This window comes from Halichoerus grypus, chromosome 5, assembly GCF_964656455.1.
Source record: "Halichoerus grypus chromosome 5, mHalGry1.hap1.1, whole genome shotgun sequence".
Lineage (NCBI taxonomy): Eukaryota > Metazoa > Chordata > Mammalia > Carnivora > Phocidae > Halichoerus > Halichoerus grypus.
In genome coordinates, this window is record NC_135716.1 from 173,233,129 (window position 1) to 173,250,448 (window position 17,320).

At 49.0% G+C, this 17,320-nt stretch overlaps 1 protein-coding gene across 1 annotated transcript; it reads left to right on the forward strand.

Moving 5' to 3' along the window:
- Positions 1 to 3,767: 3,767 nt before the first annotated feature.
- RNF186 (ring finger protein 186) lies at positions 3,768 to 4,469 on the forward strand. Its single transcript, XM_036115610.2, has one exon. It carries the CDS (start codon positions 3,768 to 3,770, stop codon positions 4,467 to 4,469), a length of 702 nt encoding a protein of 233 aa, XP_035971503.1.
- The last annotated feature ends 12,851 nt before the right edge of the window (positions 4,470 to 17,320 follow it).

Consider the following 17,320-nt stretch of genomic DNA (forward strand, 5'->3'; position numbering starts at 1 on the left):
TAAACGTAATACGGAGCAGAATGAAAATCCTAGATGAATTCAAATGTTAAGTCTCTGGAGACATTTTGTACTTCCCCTGAGACAGCGCTGTTTCAGGCTACCCTCCAGATCCCTGCACACATTCACTCCTCCTTGAGAAGCACTGGCTAAACAGATCACCAAAGTGTCTTATCTCCATGTCCCTGGGAGAGATCATTGACATCGAGGTCGGTTACAGAGCAAGGTGCATACATTACTGAGTCTTCCCTGAGCAGGGTTTGATGGAGGTGGGGGGCTTAAGTACAGTCTCCCACAATTTCCTGCAATGTTAACATCTCCAGTTGATCAAATTAAAATCAGAGCCCCAATGAAGTAGAAATGACTTGCCTAAGGTCACATAGCTATTAAAGTGACAAGTGCTGGATGTCCAACTTAAAGCTAGTGCAGATGATAGTTAAGCCAAAGCACCTTTAAGAAACAAAGTGTTGGGGCACCTGGGTGGCTCAGTGGGTTAAGCGTCCGACTCCTGATCTCAGTTCAGATCTTGATCTCAGAGTCATGAGTTCAAACCCTGCATTGGCCTACTAAAAAAAAAAAAAGAAAGAAAACGTGTTTCCCAAGCTACAACAGTAGGATGCAAGAAACACAACGGAATGTGCTGTTAAAAGCCATCATTCTCAGGGGCAGTAATCAAAGGAGTTTTCATGTTCTACTTTCTATTTTCCTGTAGTATTTGGGCTGTTATAACCAATATATTTTTTTAACATTATTTATTTATTTGAGAGAGAGAGTGAGCAAGAGAGAGAACATGAGCGGGGTGAGGGGCAGAGGGAGAAGCAGGCTCTCCACTGAGCCCACGTGGGGCTCGATCCCGGGACTCTGGTAACACGACCCAAGCCGAAGGCAGATGCTTAACCGACTGAGCCACCCAGGCGCCCCCAATATATTTTCTTAATGGTGGTTGCCCAAGGATATCAAAAGGTTCTTCCTTAAATACCACCCCTAAATAGCTTCCCTTGGTCTGATATCAAGCTCACCCAGCGACCTTCTTGATTATTTGGCTTTCCAAAGCGCTGACTAGCAGAGGTGGGGTGGGGGGCACTAGCCACGCTGACATCACTGGGTTGTCCACCTGATTTTCTATTTCCCATTATAAATGAGTGCAGCTCAACAAATGTTTCCTCCTCCATCCCCAACCCTTCCTAGGGTCTAGCAAACACAAAGGAGTAGTATATGATGCGAGTCAAAGCAGTGGAAAGACAGAGAGTCCCTTTGAGCTTAGGAACACACAGGCATTCGCTCACTCTTGGCCACGTACAGGCTGATTGTCTTGTCAATGCTTGACCCTGTGTCCAACAGCAAGTAAAAGCTTCTTTTTTTCATCTCTTGCTGTGTTACTCAAAAGTCTTTCTCATGCAAGGGACAGAAATCCAACTTGAGCTGGCTGAAGAATAAAAATAGGGGTGGATTTTATAGGTTAATATAACTAAAAAACCCAAAGATAGAGCTCTCAGGCTGCAGGTATGGCTGGATCCAGGCGTTCAAACAGTGTCATCAGGGCTGTTTCTGACTCTCTTCTCGTCTTTCTTTTGTGCTGGCCCTACTCTCAGGCAGGTTCTCTGCACCCTGTGGTCCTAGCAGCCCCGGGTTCCATCCTCCGGTTTGGAAACCTAGCATAAGAGAAGCTTCTCAACAGAAGTTCCAGAGTTGAATCACATTGGCTTAATTTTGAATCACATTGGCTTAATTGTGTCTGAAATCAACTGCTACAACCAATAGGGTAGAATAAGCTGATCAGTCTGCCCTGAATCACATCCCCTTCCCCCTTCCACAGAATGGGAACCATACATGGGGCACCTGGGTGGCTCAGATGGTTAAGCATCTGCCTTCAGCTCAGGTCATGATCTCCAGTTCCTGGGATCAAGCATCACGTCTGGCTCCCAGCTCAGCAGGGAGCCTGCTTCTCCCTCTCCCTCTGCCTCTCCCCCTGCTTGTGCTCTCTCTCTCTCTCAAATGAATAAATAAAATCTTTAAAAAAAAAAAAAAAAGAATGGGAACCATACAGAATGACAGTGGTCAGCAGTGGTTGCCTCAAAGAAAAACAGGCCCGTGGAGAAGGGAAAATGGATGCTGGGCATGGGGAAAAAACTGACACCCAGCGTCAGATCCGAGGCCCCCTTCAGCTTGACCTGCAGGAAAGCATTAGTGGAAAGACACACCTGATTGTCAAGCTGAGGGCCAAGAAGAAATATCTTGGCAGAGGTGGAATTTGGGGGATTGGATTTCGGAGACAGAGGCCTGGGGGGTGGGGCAGGGTGAAACAAGAGTTCCATGCCTGCCCCTTGGGGTGGAGAGAAGAGCTGAATCGAAAGAGCTGGACTCTGTGTGGACCTCAGTACGTGGCATGAGAGGTAAAGGCACGTCCTCCTGGAGTCGATGAGCCTACATGAGGCATTTTTTTGAGGGAGTGGATTGTGCCACCCCACCCTCTGATGTTCAGGGCAAAGTAGGGGGATCATGTTTTCTTAACTGCATGTTGCTTACATCCATCAGTCCCACATGAGTCCTGGTACATGGAGTCGGCTGCCTGGAGGCCGCATGAGCTGGTGAGATTGAGTTCCTGGGAACCTGACCTTGGGTCCTGGTAGGTTCCACAGGGCCCTGGCCCCATGGGAGTCCACTTGGGAGGCTGCCAGCCAGCTTGCCCTGACCACACCCTGTCTTTGCTCCCGGCCTCACAGTGCCTCCCTTACAGTCCGGGCCGGGACCCCAGGAGACGGCAGAGGAGGGCCCCTGGCACGGGGCTTGGCTCACAGTAACCCCAAATAAAGGGCAGCAGCTCTTACGACCACTGAGGATGTATGTGCCTAGTGCACAACAAATGGAACCAATCGTTAGTTATGTGGAGGCAAAGCAGGCCCCGAGCATGATGCTCGTGAATCCGTAGCTGTTCATACAGCTGCTGGGACAAAAAAGGAACTGGCTACAGTAGCAGGTGCACTAAAGACCCGTGAGCAGTTTGGGTTTGGGTTTTTGTGTGTCAGTCTGGGCTTTCTTCCCACACCCTACCAACCACCACCCACTCAGAGTTTTCTTTCCCTCACTTCTCTCTTTTTCACGAGGCCACCTGTCGGCAAATGTGCTCAGAGCACAAAACTGTTGTCCACCCATCTTGACATCTGGAAGGTTTTGTGTGAAACCTGGCTAGGGTGGTGTTTCTCAAAGTGGGTTCCCCAGGCCACCCACGTCAGCCTCATGATGAGATGTTTGTTGATAACTGTGCCCGGAGGTTCTTAGATCCCATCCAGACCTGCCGGCAGATCACAGTCTGGGGCCTGGAGATCTGCATCTTTAACGGCTCTAGGGGTGGGGGTGGGGTGGGGATCCTAATGCATCTCAAAGCTCATCAGCCACCATCTTGCTGGTGCTCCCGAGGCACCTGGTCCCCAACAGGAAAGTCCTGACTCACGGTGCGGGCCCTGCCCCCTTCGGCCTTCCTATCAGGCAACTCAAGGTCTCCAGGTTCACGAGTTACTGATTAACCCCAGGTTTCAAGAAAAGAAATAATAATAACTCGAGAGAAGACGTAAGCCAAGAAGCAGGCTGAGCAGCCCCAGGAGAAAGGGTGCTAGACGGCTGCTGTCACCAGGGGCCTGACGAGGAGGTGGGGGAGGCTGAGACGCCCAGCCTGAAGCCAGACCACATCCAGGTCCCAGCGGCGCTGGCGGACACCACTTGTCCATACCCAGGCCCTGAGCTGCCCCGTCCCCGCTGACTCCGTGCCCGGAATGGCCTGCGCCGAGGTCCTGCAGACGCCAGCCCCAGAGCAGCCCCAGCCCATCTCTGCAAGAGCCACCCCCACCACCCCTAAGGCCACGGACCCTGCTGGGGGTCACTGGGGCTCCGTGGATGGCGACTTGGAGTGCCTGGTGTGCCGGGAGCCCTACACCTGTACCCGGCCGGCCAAGCTGCTGGGCTGCCAGCACTCCTTCTGTGCCGTTTGCCTCAGGCTCCTGCTGTGCGTACGGGACAACACCTGGTCCGTTACCTGCCCACTGTGCCGCCAAGACACCTCTGTCCCCGGGGGCCTCGTCTGCAGCCTGCGTGACCAGGAGACCGTAGGGGGGCGGCTGGGCCAGCCGTGCCCGGAGCTGCGGCTCTGTCCTCAGAGGCTGGCAGATTCTGCCACCTTGGCAGCGTGGCCCCCCGGCTTGGTGGGAGAGGATGGGCAGGATGTGGCCAACGCCAACCGCGTGGCAGCCCGACGCCTGGCGGCACAATTGCTCCTACTGGTCTTGCTCATCCTCCTCATCCTGCCCTTCATCTACCCTGGCGTCATCCGGTGGGTGCTTGCCTTCGTTATCACCTTGGCCCTGCTAATGTCCTCCCTATTCTGTTGTCACTCCGGCAGCCAGGGCAGCTGCTGGCCCTCCCTGGGGACTCTTTTCTGCAGAGGACGGAAACACAGTGAGATCTCTTCCATTGCCTGAGTGCCCTCCAAAGAGACGGCACCTGCTGCCTCTTGGGCCCCATTAGGCTCACAGTGAACAGGTGAAGAGGCTCTGAACTAAGGCTGCTTCCCTTGGGGGATTAAGTACCAGCTGGACTCACAAGCCAAAGCCAGGGGGCTGCGTTGGGTCAAGAACTACGTGCCTGGATGATAGAACTTATGATTTCGCAGGGCATAGCTCGTCTAAACCGCGCGGGGTCGGGGAGGGGGCACAGATTACTTGAACCCCACAAGGGCTCTCCTGTTCCTCTTACTCTAATGTTCCTGGCTTTTCTTTATATATGTTGGTGAACTTATTGCAGAACAAATAGAACCAAGACTCCTTTTTTGCAATTTATGTAGCTGGTTTTATGTTCTCGCTTTGTTTTGGTTTGGTCTTTTGTGTTCGGGGCAGTTTGTTCAGTTTGTTTTCCTCCTGGGAAGTAGGAGCCCGTGGGAACCCTCCTGTGCTGCCCGCCTCGTGCCCATCCACCTTGACAATGGTTCTGGTGGTTTGGGTGTCCCCCTGAGTCGCCCCCAGGGATGGAGGGGGAGAATTTGTGGGAAGGAGTGGTTCTGAGGCCGCCGGGGGTCCCACATTGAGTCGGCAGAGTTGGGGAGGGGTGGATGAAGGGGAGTCTGGGAATTGCTCTCAGCAACCCCACTGGATTGCCCAGCCCCATGTCATTGGGCTCTGGCTTCACAGAGAATCCCAGGGTTACAAGGACTCCTCTCATCCCCCGCCCAACAGCAGGTCCCACTGCCCATCAGATGTGCGGTCTCACGCTATAGTACCAGCTCTCTATGGGTGTTGCTTTTCCTGTATGATTGCATTTCAATTCCAATCTGAGCTTTTGTCATAAAGATAAGAGGCCCCATAAATGCAACAGTTCTTGACAATAACCCTACCTCTCCCACCTCGCTCTGACGGTCACAGCTGTCTGAAAGGCTGCTCTGGAACATAGAGGAGGCTTCTGCTGGAGGGAATGACTTTCCATGGTTGCCAGGATCGGGTCTCAGCCAGAGGGGGGACTTGGAGGATTTAGGGGGAGCGGGGGGTGCAGGGGGATTGGAGGGTGGGAGATGACACCTTGTTTCCCTCCAAAGGCCTCATAATTGGGAAGCAGACTTGAAACCTCAGAGGGGCTCACTGGGCAGATCCGTTGTTCTTTCCCTGCCCCACCTTGCCTCCTGGGAGGATGAGAGGTGCAGGATGGGTGCTCGTTCACGGCGATTGTACCTCTGTCAGAGAGGGACGGGAGAAGTCGACCACTAGAGCCCAAAGGGATGATCCTGGCCCCGTGGGTATGTGTTGTCCAGCAAAATCCTTTGCCTCTCTGTGTTTCATTTTCCCTGGAATGAGCTAATTAGACCGGATTATTCCTAAGACCCCTGAAGTCCAGGAACTGAGGCACTGCTGGGCCCCTGAGCAGTGCACATGAGTCACATCCCCTCTGGGCTCACACAGAGAAAACTCAAAACATAAGGATGTATGCAAATAGCTGTTCTTGGAATCTGGGTGCCTTCCCTTGTTTCTTGTAAAGGTACTTCCAGGGCAACTCTGGGATACCCATGCTATCGGCCGTGTTTACTCCTCGTGCTGAGAGTGTGTGTGAGTGTGTGTACGTATGCATGTTCCCACGCTCTTAAGCCAAGGCCAGGTGGGCCTGAAGAACACCCTGTCTTCCCAAGATGAGCAAATGATGGAAATCGTTCAGCATTTCCCGAGCTGGCCTCGGGCATGTACCGTTTGGGATGGTTGCCAATAGGATAGGGAAAGAACATTCTCTCCCCACTCACCTCCACTCACATCCCATCTAGTTCTTGGGCCCTCCACCAAGAAGAAAACCTCCACCAAGATTTCAGTTGCCTATGACAACCCCATTTCTACCATCCTAATGGCAGGCACGTATTTACTGAGTTCTTACGTTGTGACAAGCACCACCCTAACTGCTTCGCATGAATTATCTAGCTGAGTCTTCATAACAACCTAATGAAGTAGAAATTATCTTGCCAAACAACAAATGTTGGAGAGGTTGTGGAGAAAGGGGAACCCTCTTACATTGTTAGTGAGAAGGCAAGTTGGTACATCCACTTTGGAAAAGTGTGGAGGTTCCTCAAAAAATTAAAAATAGAGCTACCCTATGACCCAGCAATTGCACTACTGGGTATTTACCCCAAAGACACAGATGTAGTGAAAAGAAGGGCCATATGCACCCCAATGTTCATAGCAGCAATGTCCGCAATAGCCAAACTGTGGAAAGAGCCGAGATGCCCTTCAACAGACGAATGGATAAAGAAGATGTGGTCCATGTATACGATGGAATATTACTCAGCCATCAGAAAGGATGAATACCCAACTTTTACATCAACATGGGTGGGACTGGAGGAGATTATGCTAAGTGAAGTAAGTCAAGCAGAGAAAGTCAATTATCATATGGTTTCACTTATTTGTGGAACATAAGGAATAGCATGGAGGACATTAGGAGAAGGGAAAAATGAAGGGGGGGAAATCGGAGGGGGAGTCGAACCATGAGAGACTATAGACTCCAAGAAACAAACTGAGGGTTTTAGAGGGGAGGGGGGGAGGGGGATGAGTTAGCCCGGTGATGGGTATTAAGGAGGGCACGTATTGCATGGAGCACTGGGTGTTATTCAAAAACAATGAATCAGGGCGCCTGGGTGGCTCAGTTGTTAAGCATCTGCCTTCGGCTCAGGTCATGATCCCAGGGTCCTGGGATCGAGCCCCGCATCGGGCTCCCTGCTCTGCAGGAAGCCTGCTTCTCCCTCTCCCACTCCCCCTGCTTGTGTTCTCCCTCTCGCTGTGTCTCTCTCTGTCAAATAAATAAATGAAATCTTTAAAAAAAAAAAAACAATGAATCATAGAACACTACATCAAAAACTAATGATGTACTGTATGGGGACTAACATAATAAAATAAAATTTAATTTAAAAGAAAAGAAAAGAAATTATCTTGCCAATGAAGAGACTAAGGATCAGAGAGGTAAATTCATCTGCCTAAGGTCACACAGCCAATCACTTCCAGAGCTCCCCAAGGAATAAATCCAGAGCTCTTTCCGTTCCATCAAGCTGTCTCCTTTGCGTGCCATTCCAGAATGACCAGGAAGCTGGTTGCTGTCTGTGGGCTTGCAAGGGAGAACAGGGAACTAACCTCAGGAGGCTCTGAATTCCAGTGGTCAGGTGCCCAGAGAGGCCACAGAATTCCAGAACCTATGGTCTATGCTAAAGAAAAAGAAAAGGGGCGCCTGGGTGGCTCAGTCAGTTAAGTGTCCAACTCTTGATTTCAGCTCAGGTCATGGTCTCAGGGTCATGAGATCGAGCCCTGTGCTGGGCTCTGCACTAAGCATGGAGTCTGCTTGAGATTCTCTCTTTCCCTCTCCCTTTGTCCCTCCTCCCATGCATACTCTCTCTATCTCTATCGCTAAAATAAATAAATAAAATCTTTAAAAAAAAAAAAAAGAAAAGAGAATGATAAAAATGGAATGGCTTTCCTATAGACTTTCACTACCCAGCCCCAACCTCCCCTGCAGGAAGCTGCGTTGGCACGTGGTCCCCAAACAGTGGGCCCTCCGTCCACCCCGGGACGAAGATGTCCTGACGCTGTTATCTCCACCCCCTTGGAAGCTAGCTGGTCCCAAGCACCTTCTGGCCCCTGGCCATCTGCACATGGAGGGCATTAGAGGCCGATATTGGTGCGGGCTGTCCTGGAGGGTGGGGGAGAACAGAGCACACAGGCAGCGCTGGGAAAGGGTGCATGTGGAAGAAACCAGAGAGGCAGGCTAAGCCCAAAGCTAAGCTCCTACCCAGTGTGTGACCAGTAGAAGTTATAGAACTTCTCTGAGCCACACTTTGCTCACCTATAAAGTGGAGGAGGAGGCCACACATTTGCCAGGGCCCCCACAAGGATTCACAGTGCTACTGGATGAGAATCCCAGGCCCTAAAAGTCTGCCTTTATCATCAATCAGCAACCCTCGTGGGTAAATGGGCTTCCTGGGGCCTGTTCAGTGTGATAGCGGGCAGGGGCCTGGCCTTGATAGCGGGGTGAAGTCAGCCCAGAGTGGGAGTGTTGTCCAGGTCAATCTGGTAGAGAACCTGGCGCTTAGGTCCTAAGGATGAGAAGTCAAATTTCATCCTTATTGGACCATCTCCCTATTCTGTGGCCTTGGAGTCTGGCATAGCTGGCTTGATTCTAGCATCACCATTCACAAGCCACCTCACCTGTCTGAGGCTCAGTTTCCTTACGCATGAAATAGAGATTATAGTACATATCTCATAGGGTTGTGGGGGAGTGATGAAATAGCCCATGGCTGAGCCCTTGGGGTCACAAGGAGTTAAAGAAGGGAGGGAGAAGACAAGGAGAAAGAGATGGGTTGAGTTCTAGAAAGCACTAACAGGAATGATGAGGACAGGCTCGTCTTATTTTATTCAGTCTATTGATAAGGATGTCTACTAAAGCCTGGGCACTAGAATTCATCTCTTCTGTTATCACCTTCATCAGCAGCAGCGTTGTCAACAACAATCAATAAAATAATCACTAACGTGACCTGAGTGCACTGTGCAAAGCATATTACATATGTTATCACACATGCTATAAGGTAGGTACTATTATTACCCCCCAAATTACCAACAGGGCTGCTGAGGCACAGAGAGGTTAAGTAACTGGCTCAAGGTCACACAGTGAGGCAGTGCTGGAGCCAAGAGTGCACCCCAGAAGTCCACCTCCAGAGTCTGGACTTGGAATCACTTAGCTGTATCTGATGGAACATTCCCGGCATATCATGAGTGTTCAGGTATGTGGGTGCCCTGGCCTGAAGGATAAAGAATTAAGAAGAGATGGGGTTCCTCCATTTGGTTACAGCTTCCTGACTTAGTGGGTGCTTGGGACACAGGGTTGTGGGAACCCACCTGTCCCATTACCCACAGGCACTTTCTCATCTCACCTGACAGCCCCTGTTCACTGTTGGAACCTCTTTTCAAATGCCTGGAGGAGATTTTTCAGCCTTTGCTAAAGCAATGAATTCTTAGTGGCAGAGGAAAGCATTTCCAGCAATGAAGGACCTGCCTGACATTTCTCAGGCTGTAGGAACAGCATAGAACACATTCAGAGAGAAATCAGAAATTTTGAATCTGCCTGGGGCTGTTCTTAGGAACTTTATATTCTTGTCTGAATATATTGAAATCACCTTTTTAAAAGGGGGGGGGTATATTTGCTGGGTCAGTAGACAACTCTCTGAAGAAATCAGAACACTTTGGAACCTAGGATCTATCCATGCATTTATTCAACAAACATTTATTGAGGATCCACTCTATGCCAGGTATTTAATCTCATTCCATAAAGAAGTTTGATGAGGAAAGAAACCTACTATATGCTGAGCACCTGGTAGAGGTTGAATTGTGTCTCCCTCTTGAAAAGAAAATATGTTGGAGCCCTAAGCCCCACTACCTCAGAATATGACCTTCTTTGGAAATAGGGTTTTTATAGAGATAATCAATGTAAAATGAGGTCATTGGGATGGACCCCAATCCAATATGACCGGTGTTCTTCTAGAAAGGGAATGTGTGGACATGGAGACAGACGTGCATGGAGGGAAGACAAGGTGAAGACACGGGGAGAACGCCATGTGGGGATGAAGGCAGGCTGAGGTGATGTTTCTACAAGCCAAAGGATGCCAAAGATGGCCACCAAACTACCCAAAGCTGGGAGAAAGCCTTGGAAGGGATTCTCCCCCAGATCTCTCAGCAGGAACCAACCCCACCAACACCAGGTTCTTGGACTCCCAGCCTCCAGAAATGTGAGGGACAATTTCTGTTGTTTAAGTCGCTCAGTCGGCAGGCACTTGTTAGCACAGCCCTAGGAAACTCTACAGCCCTTATCCTGTGCCCGTGCTTGCATGGTGCCCCTCAGCTGGGCTAGTTCGAGTTCAGCCTATAACTCGCCTAGAGTCTTGTAGCACGTAAGTGGCAACGTCGGCTCAAGTCACATCTGATTGGCTCCTAAGACTACGTCTTACCTCTCCCATTTATGGATGGGAAAATGAGGCTCAGAGAAGCCCAGTGACTCCCTCCTCCTCCTCCCCCCACAAAAAAGTGCCCAACGTGTTAGAGATGGAGTTAGATTCATCACCCACATTTCCTAAATACCCTTAACCTTTGCGACAATCATATGAGAATTACTGAATTATTATCCCTGTTTCACAGATTAAAGACTTAAAACCCGGAGTGTCAGTGTCTACATCTTGCATGTGCTTTTCTGTACATTTTTCATAGTTTAAAAACAACTGAAGCCCCACATAACAATGCTATGGAGTCTAAGCAGCTGGAGGACAAAGACTCAGTGTGAAACTGGTGCCCAGGGCTAATCCCGTGCTGAGCTGTCTGCCCCAGGGTTACAGAGCTTTGTGGGTTACTCTGCAGACAGTCTGGTTTGAGTCCCAACTCTACTACTTGCTGGCTGCATGAACGAATTCCTAATCTCAAGCTCTCTGAACCTTGGTCCTCACATCTATAAAAAGGGGAGATAATCACAATCACAGACTCGTGAGCATCAAACAAGAGTACCTGTAGAGACCCCTTAGCAGAGTATTTTGGCACAGAGGATATGCCAATTACCCAAACACTAACTGCTTTAGTTAGGCAAAAAGATGAACGTACTGGCTCATTTAACCAAGTGGTGGCAAAGGCAGTCTCCTGGTGGACCTTGGTAGGGATGACGCTGGGGCCGGGCCTTCTCCATTCAGACTGTTTCTCCCCATTTCTGCCTCCTTTTCTCTTTTCTCTTTGCATTTGGATTTTTTTCTTTCTGACCAGCTTTTTCCAATAGCTTGGAAACTTGACCATCTCCTGCTGACGTCTTCCTCGCTTTACCTCCAGAAAGAGACAAAGTTTCTTCCTTGGGTAAATGATGACAAATCCCAAGGAAAGACTCTGATTGGTCCTCTTGGGTCACATGCCCTCCTCTGTGACCAGCAGGGCTGTGACTGGCAGCCCCAGTAGAATCTTGTGATGGGGAGGAGAAGGACCTGGAACATTCTGCTGTTTGCAGAAGAATGAGGGGCACTGAGCAGACGGACGGTAGTGGATGGCCCTGTAGAGAACCTAGTGTATGCACCAATCCCCCACCCTGACCCCAGCTAATGAGAGGTGACCTTCCACCTTGATGGGAGTCCTCTTTGAGGGGCTGGCCTCCTCCCCACCCAATCTCTGTCCAGGTGGGTTCTCATGGTAATAACACCATATTTGTCTTTTGAGGGGAGGCTTTGTGTCTCAAACCTGCCAATCAAAGCATCACGTGCCCTGGCCACAGGGTCTGGTTCAAGGCTAAGCCAGTAACAGCTTTACCCAGGAATCTTGCTGGAGCTACCTGGAGGGAGGGTTTTCTCCACCAGAGCTGCTAAGCTGGTAGAATGTTTGACTGGACTATCTGATGGCAGTCTTGCCACCCCCAAGGGAAAGATTTTTCTACTGGTAACGCCAACCCCGAGGGAAGCTGAGCCCAGCTTTCTCTCTAATAGAGAGAAGTTCCTAATCATATTATTTGAGTACCCGGATCTGGCATGCCTGAAACCTGATTTTCCTCTGGAGTTTTCAGTAGCTACATAAGTCAATAAATACCCTTTCTTTGCTTCCACCATTTTGACTGGGTTGTTTCTCTTGTAACCTAAAGGAACGCTGACTCATGTGCACGTGCTTGAGTTATAAGGTCACGTGCAGTGAAAGTTAAGGAGCTGATACGGAGCCAGGTGCATATCAAAGGTAGGAAGCCGAATGCAAGTGACTAATGGAGCTGACACAGAGAGGCAGACAAGAGGGAGGTCATGTGGCCTCTAGAGGCAGAGAGAGAAGCCTCCGTCCTGACTTCCCCAGTCACCAGTCTTGGTGGGTCCTAGCTGTTTGCCATTCCTCTCCTGCCTGTCCACGAGACCCCTGTCCTATACTTTCGTATCTCTCTTTAAGTCAGCTGGCTACCTAGAGAATTCTGATACCTCCTTCTCCCTTCCCCAGTGTAAGGCCTGTGATCTCTGTTAAGTGGAAGAGTGTCTGGGGCAGGACAAGGCATATGTGAATTCCCACGGCAGACCTGAGGAAGGGGGTCGGGGCAGACCTCAGGAAGGCTACGGGAACTGGCTGGGCCTTGAAGCCAGGATTTGATTTGAACAGCCAGGAAAAAACGGGCTGAACGAGAGCGCTGCAGGCAGCAGGAAGCTGGTCAGTACACAGCTAGTCAGGAGCCGAGAGCAGACCTGTCTGAGCCGGGGATTTGTCAGGGGGAGGAAGGCGGGCCTGATGGCGAGGAGTCCCGTATGCCAGGTGGCAGAGGTCCACTCCTGGACAGGGAGGGCTTGGTGTGGGAACGCTCAGAGTTCCTAGTAGCCATAAGGCTCTGAAATGCCAACAGCAGACCCTCGCTGGCAGACCCCGGGGAGAAGGCTACGGCCTTGAGCATGAAAAAGATGTGTGCCCTGGAGGTGAGCGTGGTGTGGAGCAGGGGTACAGCACGCAAGGTGTCAGGAGTCCTGGGCTGTTGCTCCACCATGGACCCCGAACAAGCTCCCTTGGGCTTTCCCTTCTAGACTCTGGCCTCCAACTGCATCCATCCCTGTGGTTTCAAACAGTGCTAATAGTGATATCCGTCCATTCATTCATGCACTCAATCATTAAGTATTTATTGAGCACCTACCATATACCATGCATTGAGTTAGGTCCTAGAGAGGCAGAGGTCAATAAGACTTAAGATCACTGAACTTGCACTGGGGCAGACATTGAGGGCTGCCTGCTCAACAGCCCTTCCACCTCCTGCCTTAAGAGAAACCTGATTTTGGGGCGCCTGGGTGGCTCAGTCGGTTAAGCGACTGCCTTCGGCTCAGGTCATGTTCCCAGGGTCCTGGGATCGAGCCCCACATCTGGTTCCTTGCTCAGCAGGGAGCCTGCTTCTCCCTCTCCCTCTGCTGCTCCCCCTCCTTGTGCTCTCTGTCTCTGTCAAATAAATAAATAAAAATTCTTAATAAAAAAAAAAAAGGAGAGAAACCTGATTTTTTCTGGGCAGCAAGGTGCCCAATCCACACTGGCAAGAGTAGTCTCTGCTCTGGGCCCCATCCTGCAGAGAGCCCCACTCTGACCCTCCTCCAGCCATGCCCATCCCCAGGGAGAGAGGAGTTCTACAAAACCAAGAGGATGTGCCCACCTAAGTCTCTGTATACCTAATACCCCAACATTCCCTGTCCAAGCAGCCCCAAGCCCACTTCCAGCCTGCAGGAGTGAGCCTCTTCCTTGACCCATTCTCCCAAGGGTGCAGCCAGTGCCCACATTCCTAGGTTTGAGGAGTGGCCAAGGAGGGGTTGTTTGTGGGAGGGGTAGACAGAGCTCTGATGTGTGGGCTGGAGTGTCCACACACCTATGTGTGAGACCTCACGTGGTATGGGATGGAACTGGGGATGGGAGAGAAGGAAGATGGGCAGCAAGCCAGGAGCCACATCCCGGCATGGAACTCTGATAAGTTGGAGGATTCTAAATTCACACCTGATCTTCCACGTGGTTCTCAAGGTGTATCTGCAGGGCTGGAAGGTCAGGACTTGTTTTATTTCTCACTTCATGTTCTTGTCCCGAGTGCCACAAATGTTAGGACCGGCTTGTTCGCACCTACAGGGATCTGAGCCAGTCAAGGATCCTTGACAGAGCCTTGCTTTCCCAGACTCCCTTGCAGCTAGGGATGGTCATGTGAGGCAGACAAGTGATCCCAGCAAGGGGGCTTCTGAGAAATCGTTTCCACCCTGACCATGGGGGAGAAGCCCATGAGCAAAGGCTCATGGGGAGAGTTCCCTTTTTTCTCTTTTCTCCTCTGCTTTTGAACATAACTGCTGAAGGATGTGTGCAGCTGAGAGAGCTCTCTTTGGACCACAGCACACAGTGGTCCAACATGCTGAGGATGACATACAATGGAAAGAGTATAGGTCCTTGCTGACATCACTGAGCTACTGGGCCAACTCTGGAACCAGCTCCCTCTGGATTTTATGTTCCATGAGTCATCAGTGTCGTGATTTGGGCCACCATGCTGCTCAGTGTCTGATATTCACAGCAGTGGCCGGCCATCCTAAGGGAAACATATGTTCTCAAGACGAGTGAGAGAAACCAGTCTGGCTGGAAAACCACCCATCTGGCTGGTGACCATCATGCCAGCCCATGGTGAAGTCGACCCAGAGGAAATTGAGAATTTTTTTCCATGTCTGCATACCACTTTTACTATTATAGTTTTTTTTTAATAATCCCATTTTTCTTTGCTTAATGTTTTAAAAGGAAATAGATCACTGTCATACATAAAAAAAAAAACTATTTGCTTTATAAAAAGTATAAAAAAAACCTTAAAAAGTGAAATCAAGGCTGAAAAAAAGACAAACCGAAAAACAGACTGTTGAATACAGAGAACAAACCAATGATTGCCAGAGGGGAGGTGAATGGGGGATGGGTGGCAGAGATAAAGGGGATGAAGAGTACACGTATTGTAGGGAGCACTGAGTAATGTATAGAATTGCTGAATCCCCACACTGTACACTTGAAACTAATATAGTACCCTATGTTAATTATACTTCAATAAACAAAAAAGGCTGAAAATAGAAAATAAAGAACACTAAGTATGTGTGGTATCCTGGACCGGATTCTGGAATGGTAAAAGGACATTAGGAGAAAAACCAGCAAATCAAGTCCATACTTTTGTTAATAGTAATTTACCAGTATTGGTGTCTTAGTCGTGACAAACGTAACATAATCATGTAAGATGCTAACACTGGGGAAACAGGGTGAAGGATACATGATTCTTAGGCAAGAATTCTGTACTACCTTTGTACCCTTTCTGTCTATCTGAGCTCATTCCAAAATAAAAAGTTTATTAGGGGCGCCTGGGTGGCTCAGTCATTAAGCGTCTGCCTTCGGCTCAGGTCATGATCCCAGGGTCCTGGGATCGAGCCCCGTATCGGGCTCCCTGCTTCTCCCTCTCCCACTCCCTCTGCTTGTGTTCCCTCTTTCACTGTGTCTCTCTCTGTCAAATAAATAAATAAAATCTTAAAAAAATAAAATAAAAATAAAAAATAAAAAGTTTATTAAATAAATAACAGAAGGATCAAATCATAACTCAGTATTTTGGAGAGCCAGAGGCTCTGAGCGGAGGCCTATTCCCCCTTTGTTAAAAAGGAAGATTAGCAAATGTTAGAGGAGGACAGTGAATATCGCTCAGCCTTAGAAAAGAAGGAAATCGTCCAATTTGCGGCAACATGGATGCACCCGGAGGACATTGTCCTAAGTGAAATAAACCAGACACAGAAAGGCAAATAGTGCCTGATCTCACTCATGTGTGGAATATAAAATAGTCAAACTCATAGACGCAAAGAGCAGAATCGTGGTTGTCAGGGCCTGGGGGCTGGGGGGAAGGGAGAAATGAGGAGACGTTGATCAAAGGTCAAAGTTTTAGTTAAGCCAGATGAATGAGCTCTGGAGTCTAATGGACAGAATGGCGACCATAGGTAACAACACCATATTGGAGACTTGAAATTCCCTAAGAGGATAGGATCTTTTTTTTTAATTTAAGTTCAATTAATTAACATATAATGTATTATTAGTTTCAGACGTAGAGTTCTTATATAATACCCAGTGCTCATCACATCATGTGTTCTCCTTACTGCCCATCTCCCAGTTGCCCCATCCCCCAACCCCCTTCCCCTCCAGCCACCCTCAGTTTGTTTCCTATGGTTAAGAGTCTGTTATGGTTTGTCTCCCTCTGATTTTGTCTTGTTTTATTTTTCTCTCCCTTCCCCTATGATCCTCTGTTTTGTTTCTTAAATTCTACGTATGAGTGAGATATGATAATTATCTCTCTGATTAACTTATTTTGCTTAGCATAATACCCCCGGTTCCATCCACATCATCACAAATGGCAAGATTTCATTTTTTTGATGGCTGAGTAGTATTCCATTGTATATAGAGATCACGTCTTCTTTATTCGTCTGTCAAAGGACATGTGGGCTCTTTCCATAGTTTGGCTATTGTGGACATTGCTGCTATAAACATCGGGGTGCAGGTACCCTTTCGGATCCCTACATTTGTCACAAAGAAAAATGGTTTAAACAGGAGTTTAATTAATGGCCTTGATTAGTAGTTTATAAGAAACAAATAAAAATTGTACCTCAAAAAAAAAAAAGATTCGATAGCATTAAACTGTGTTCTCAGTGGAATAAGGCTTGAAGGGAATAACTTTCTCATGTACTATCCAAGGAGATTTAATGGAAGTTCACATGCCAGCTAAAGAATCTCACATACCACTGATGATGTGGGTCTCATCATCCACTAGAAAATATGAGACCAGGGGCAAGCGCAAAGCATCTTAGATAAGAAGCAGGCAGAGGCCGTCACCCAAGCCTCTGTGTAAGAGATAAGGCAGAGAACTACAAAATTATCACCCAACACAAGTACAATGGGGGGAAAATATTAACCCACGTGGCTTTGACCCCAAACCCCTGCTACCTAGCTTCGTCAACTCCAATTAATTGGGCCAGTTGATGGTCCAATTAACAAAAAGATGTTCAGTTCTCCAGGTCAAAGATGCCTTGGAAACAAAAACAAGAGATTGCTCAGCATATCACAATACCCACGGTAACCACAAACTGTCCACAGGGCCCTCCACCCTGGGCCTCCTCTGAAGGTGTGTCCTGTCCTTCCCCAGGGCAGCTGTTTATTTCTGAACATCGTTAGGAAAGAAGGAACCATAAACAATCTCCTGGGTCCTTTAGTCTCAAAGCCAGCATGAGGGCATCATAAGGATACTCTACAGGAAGGGATGTGGGGCT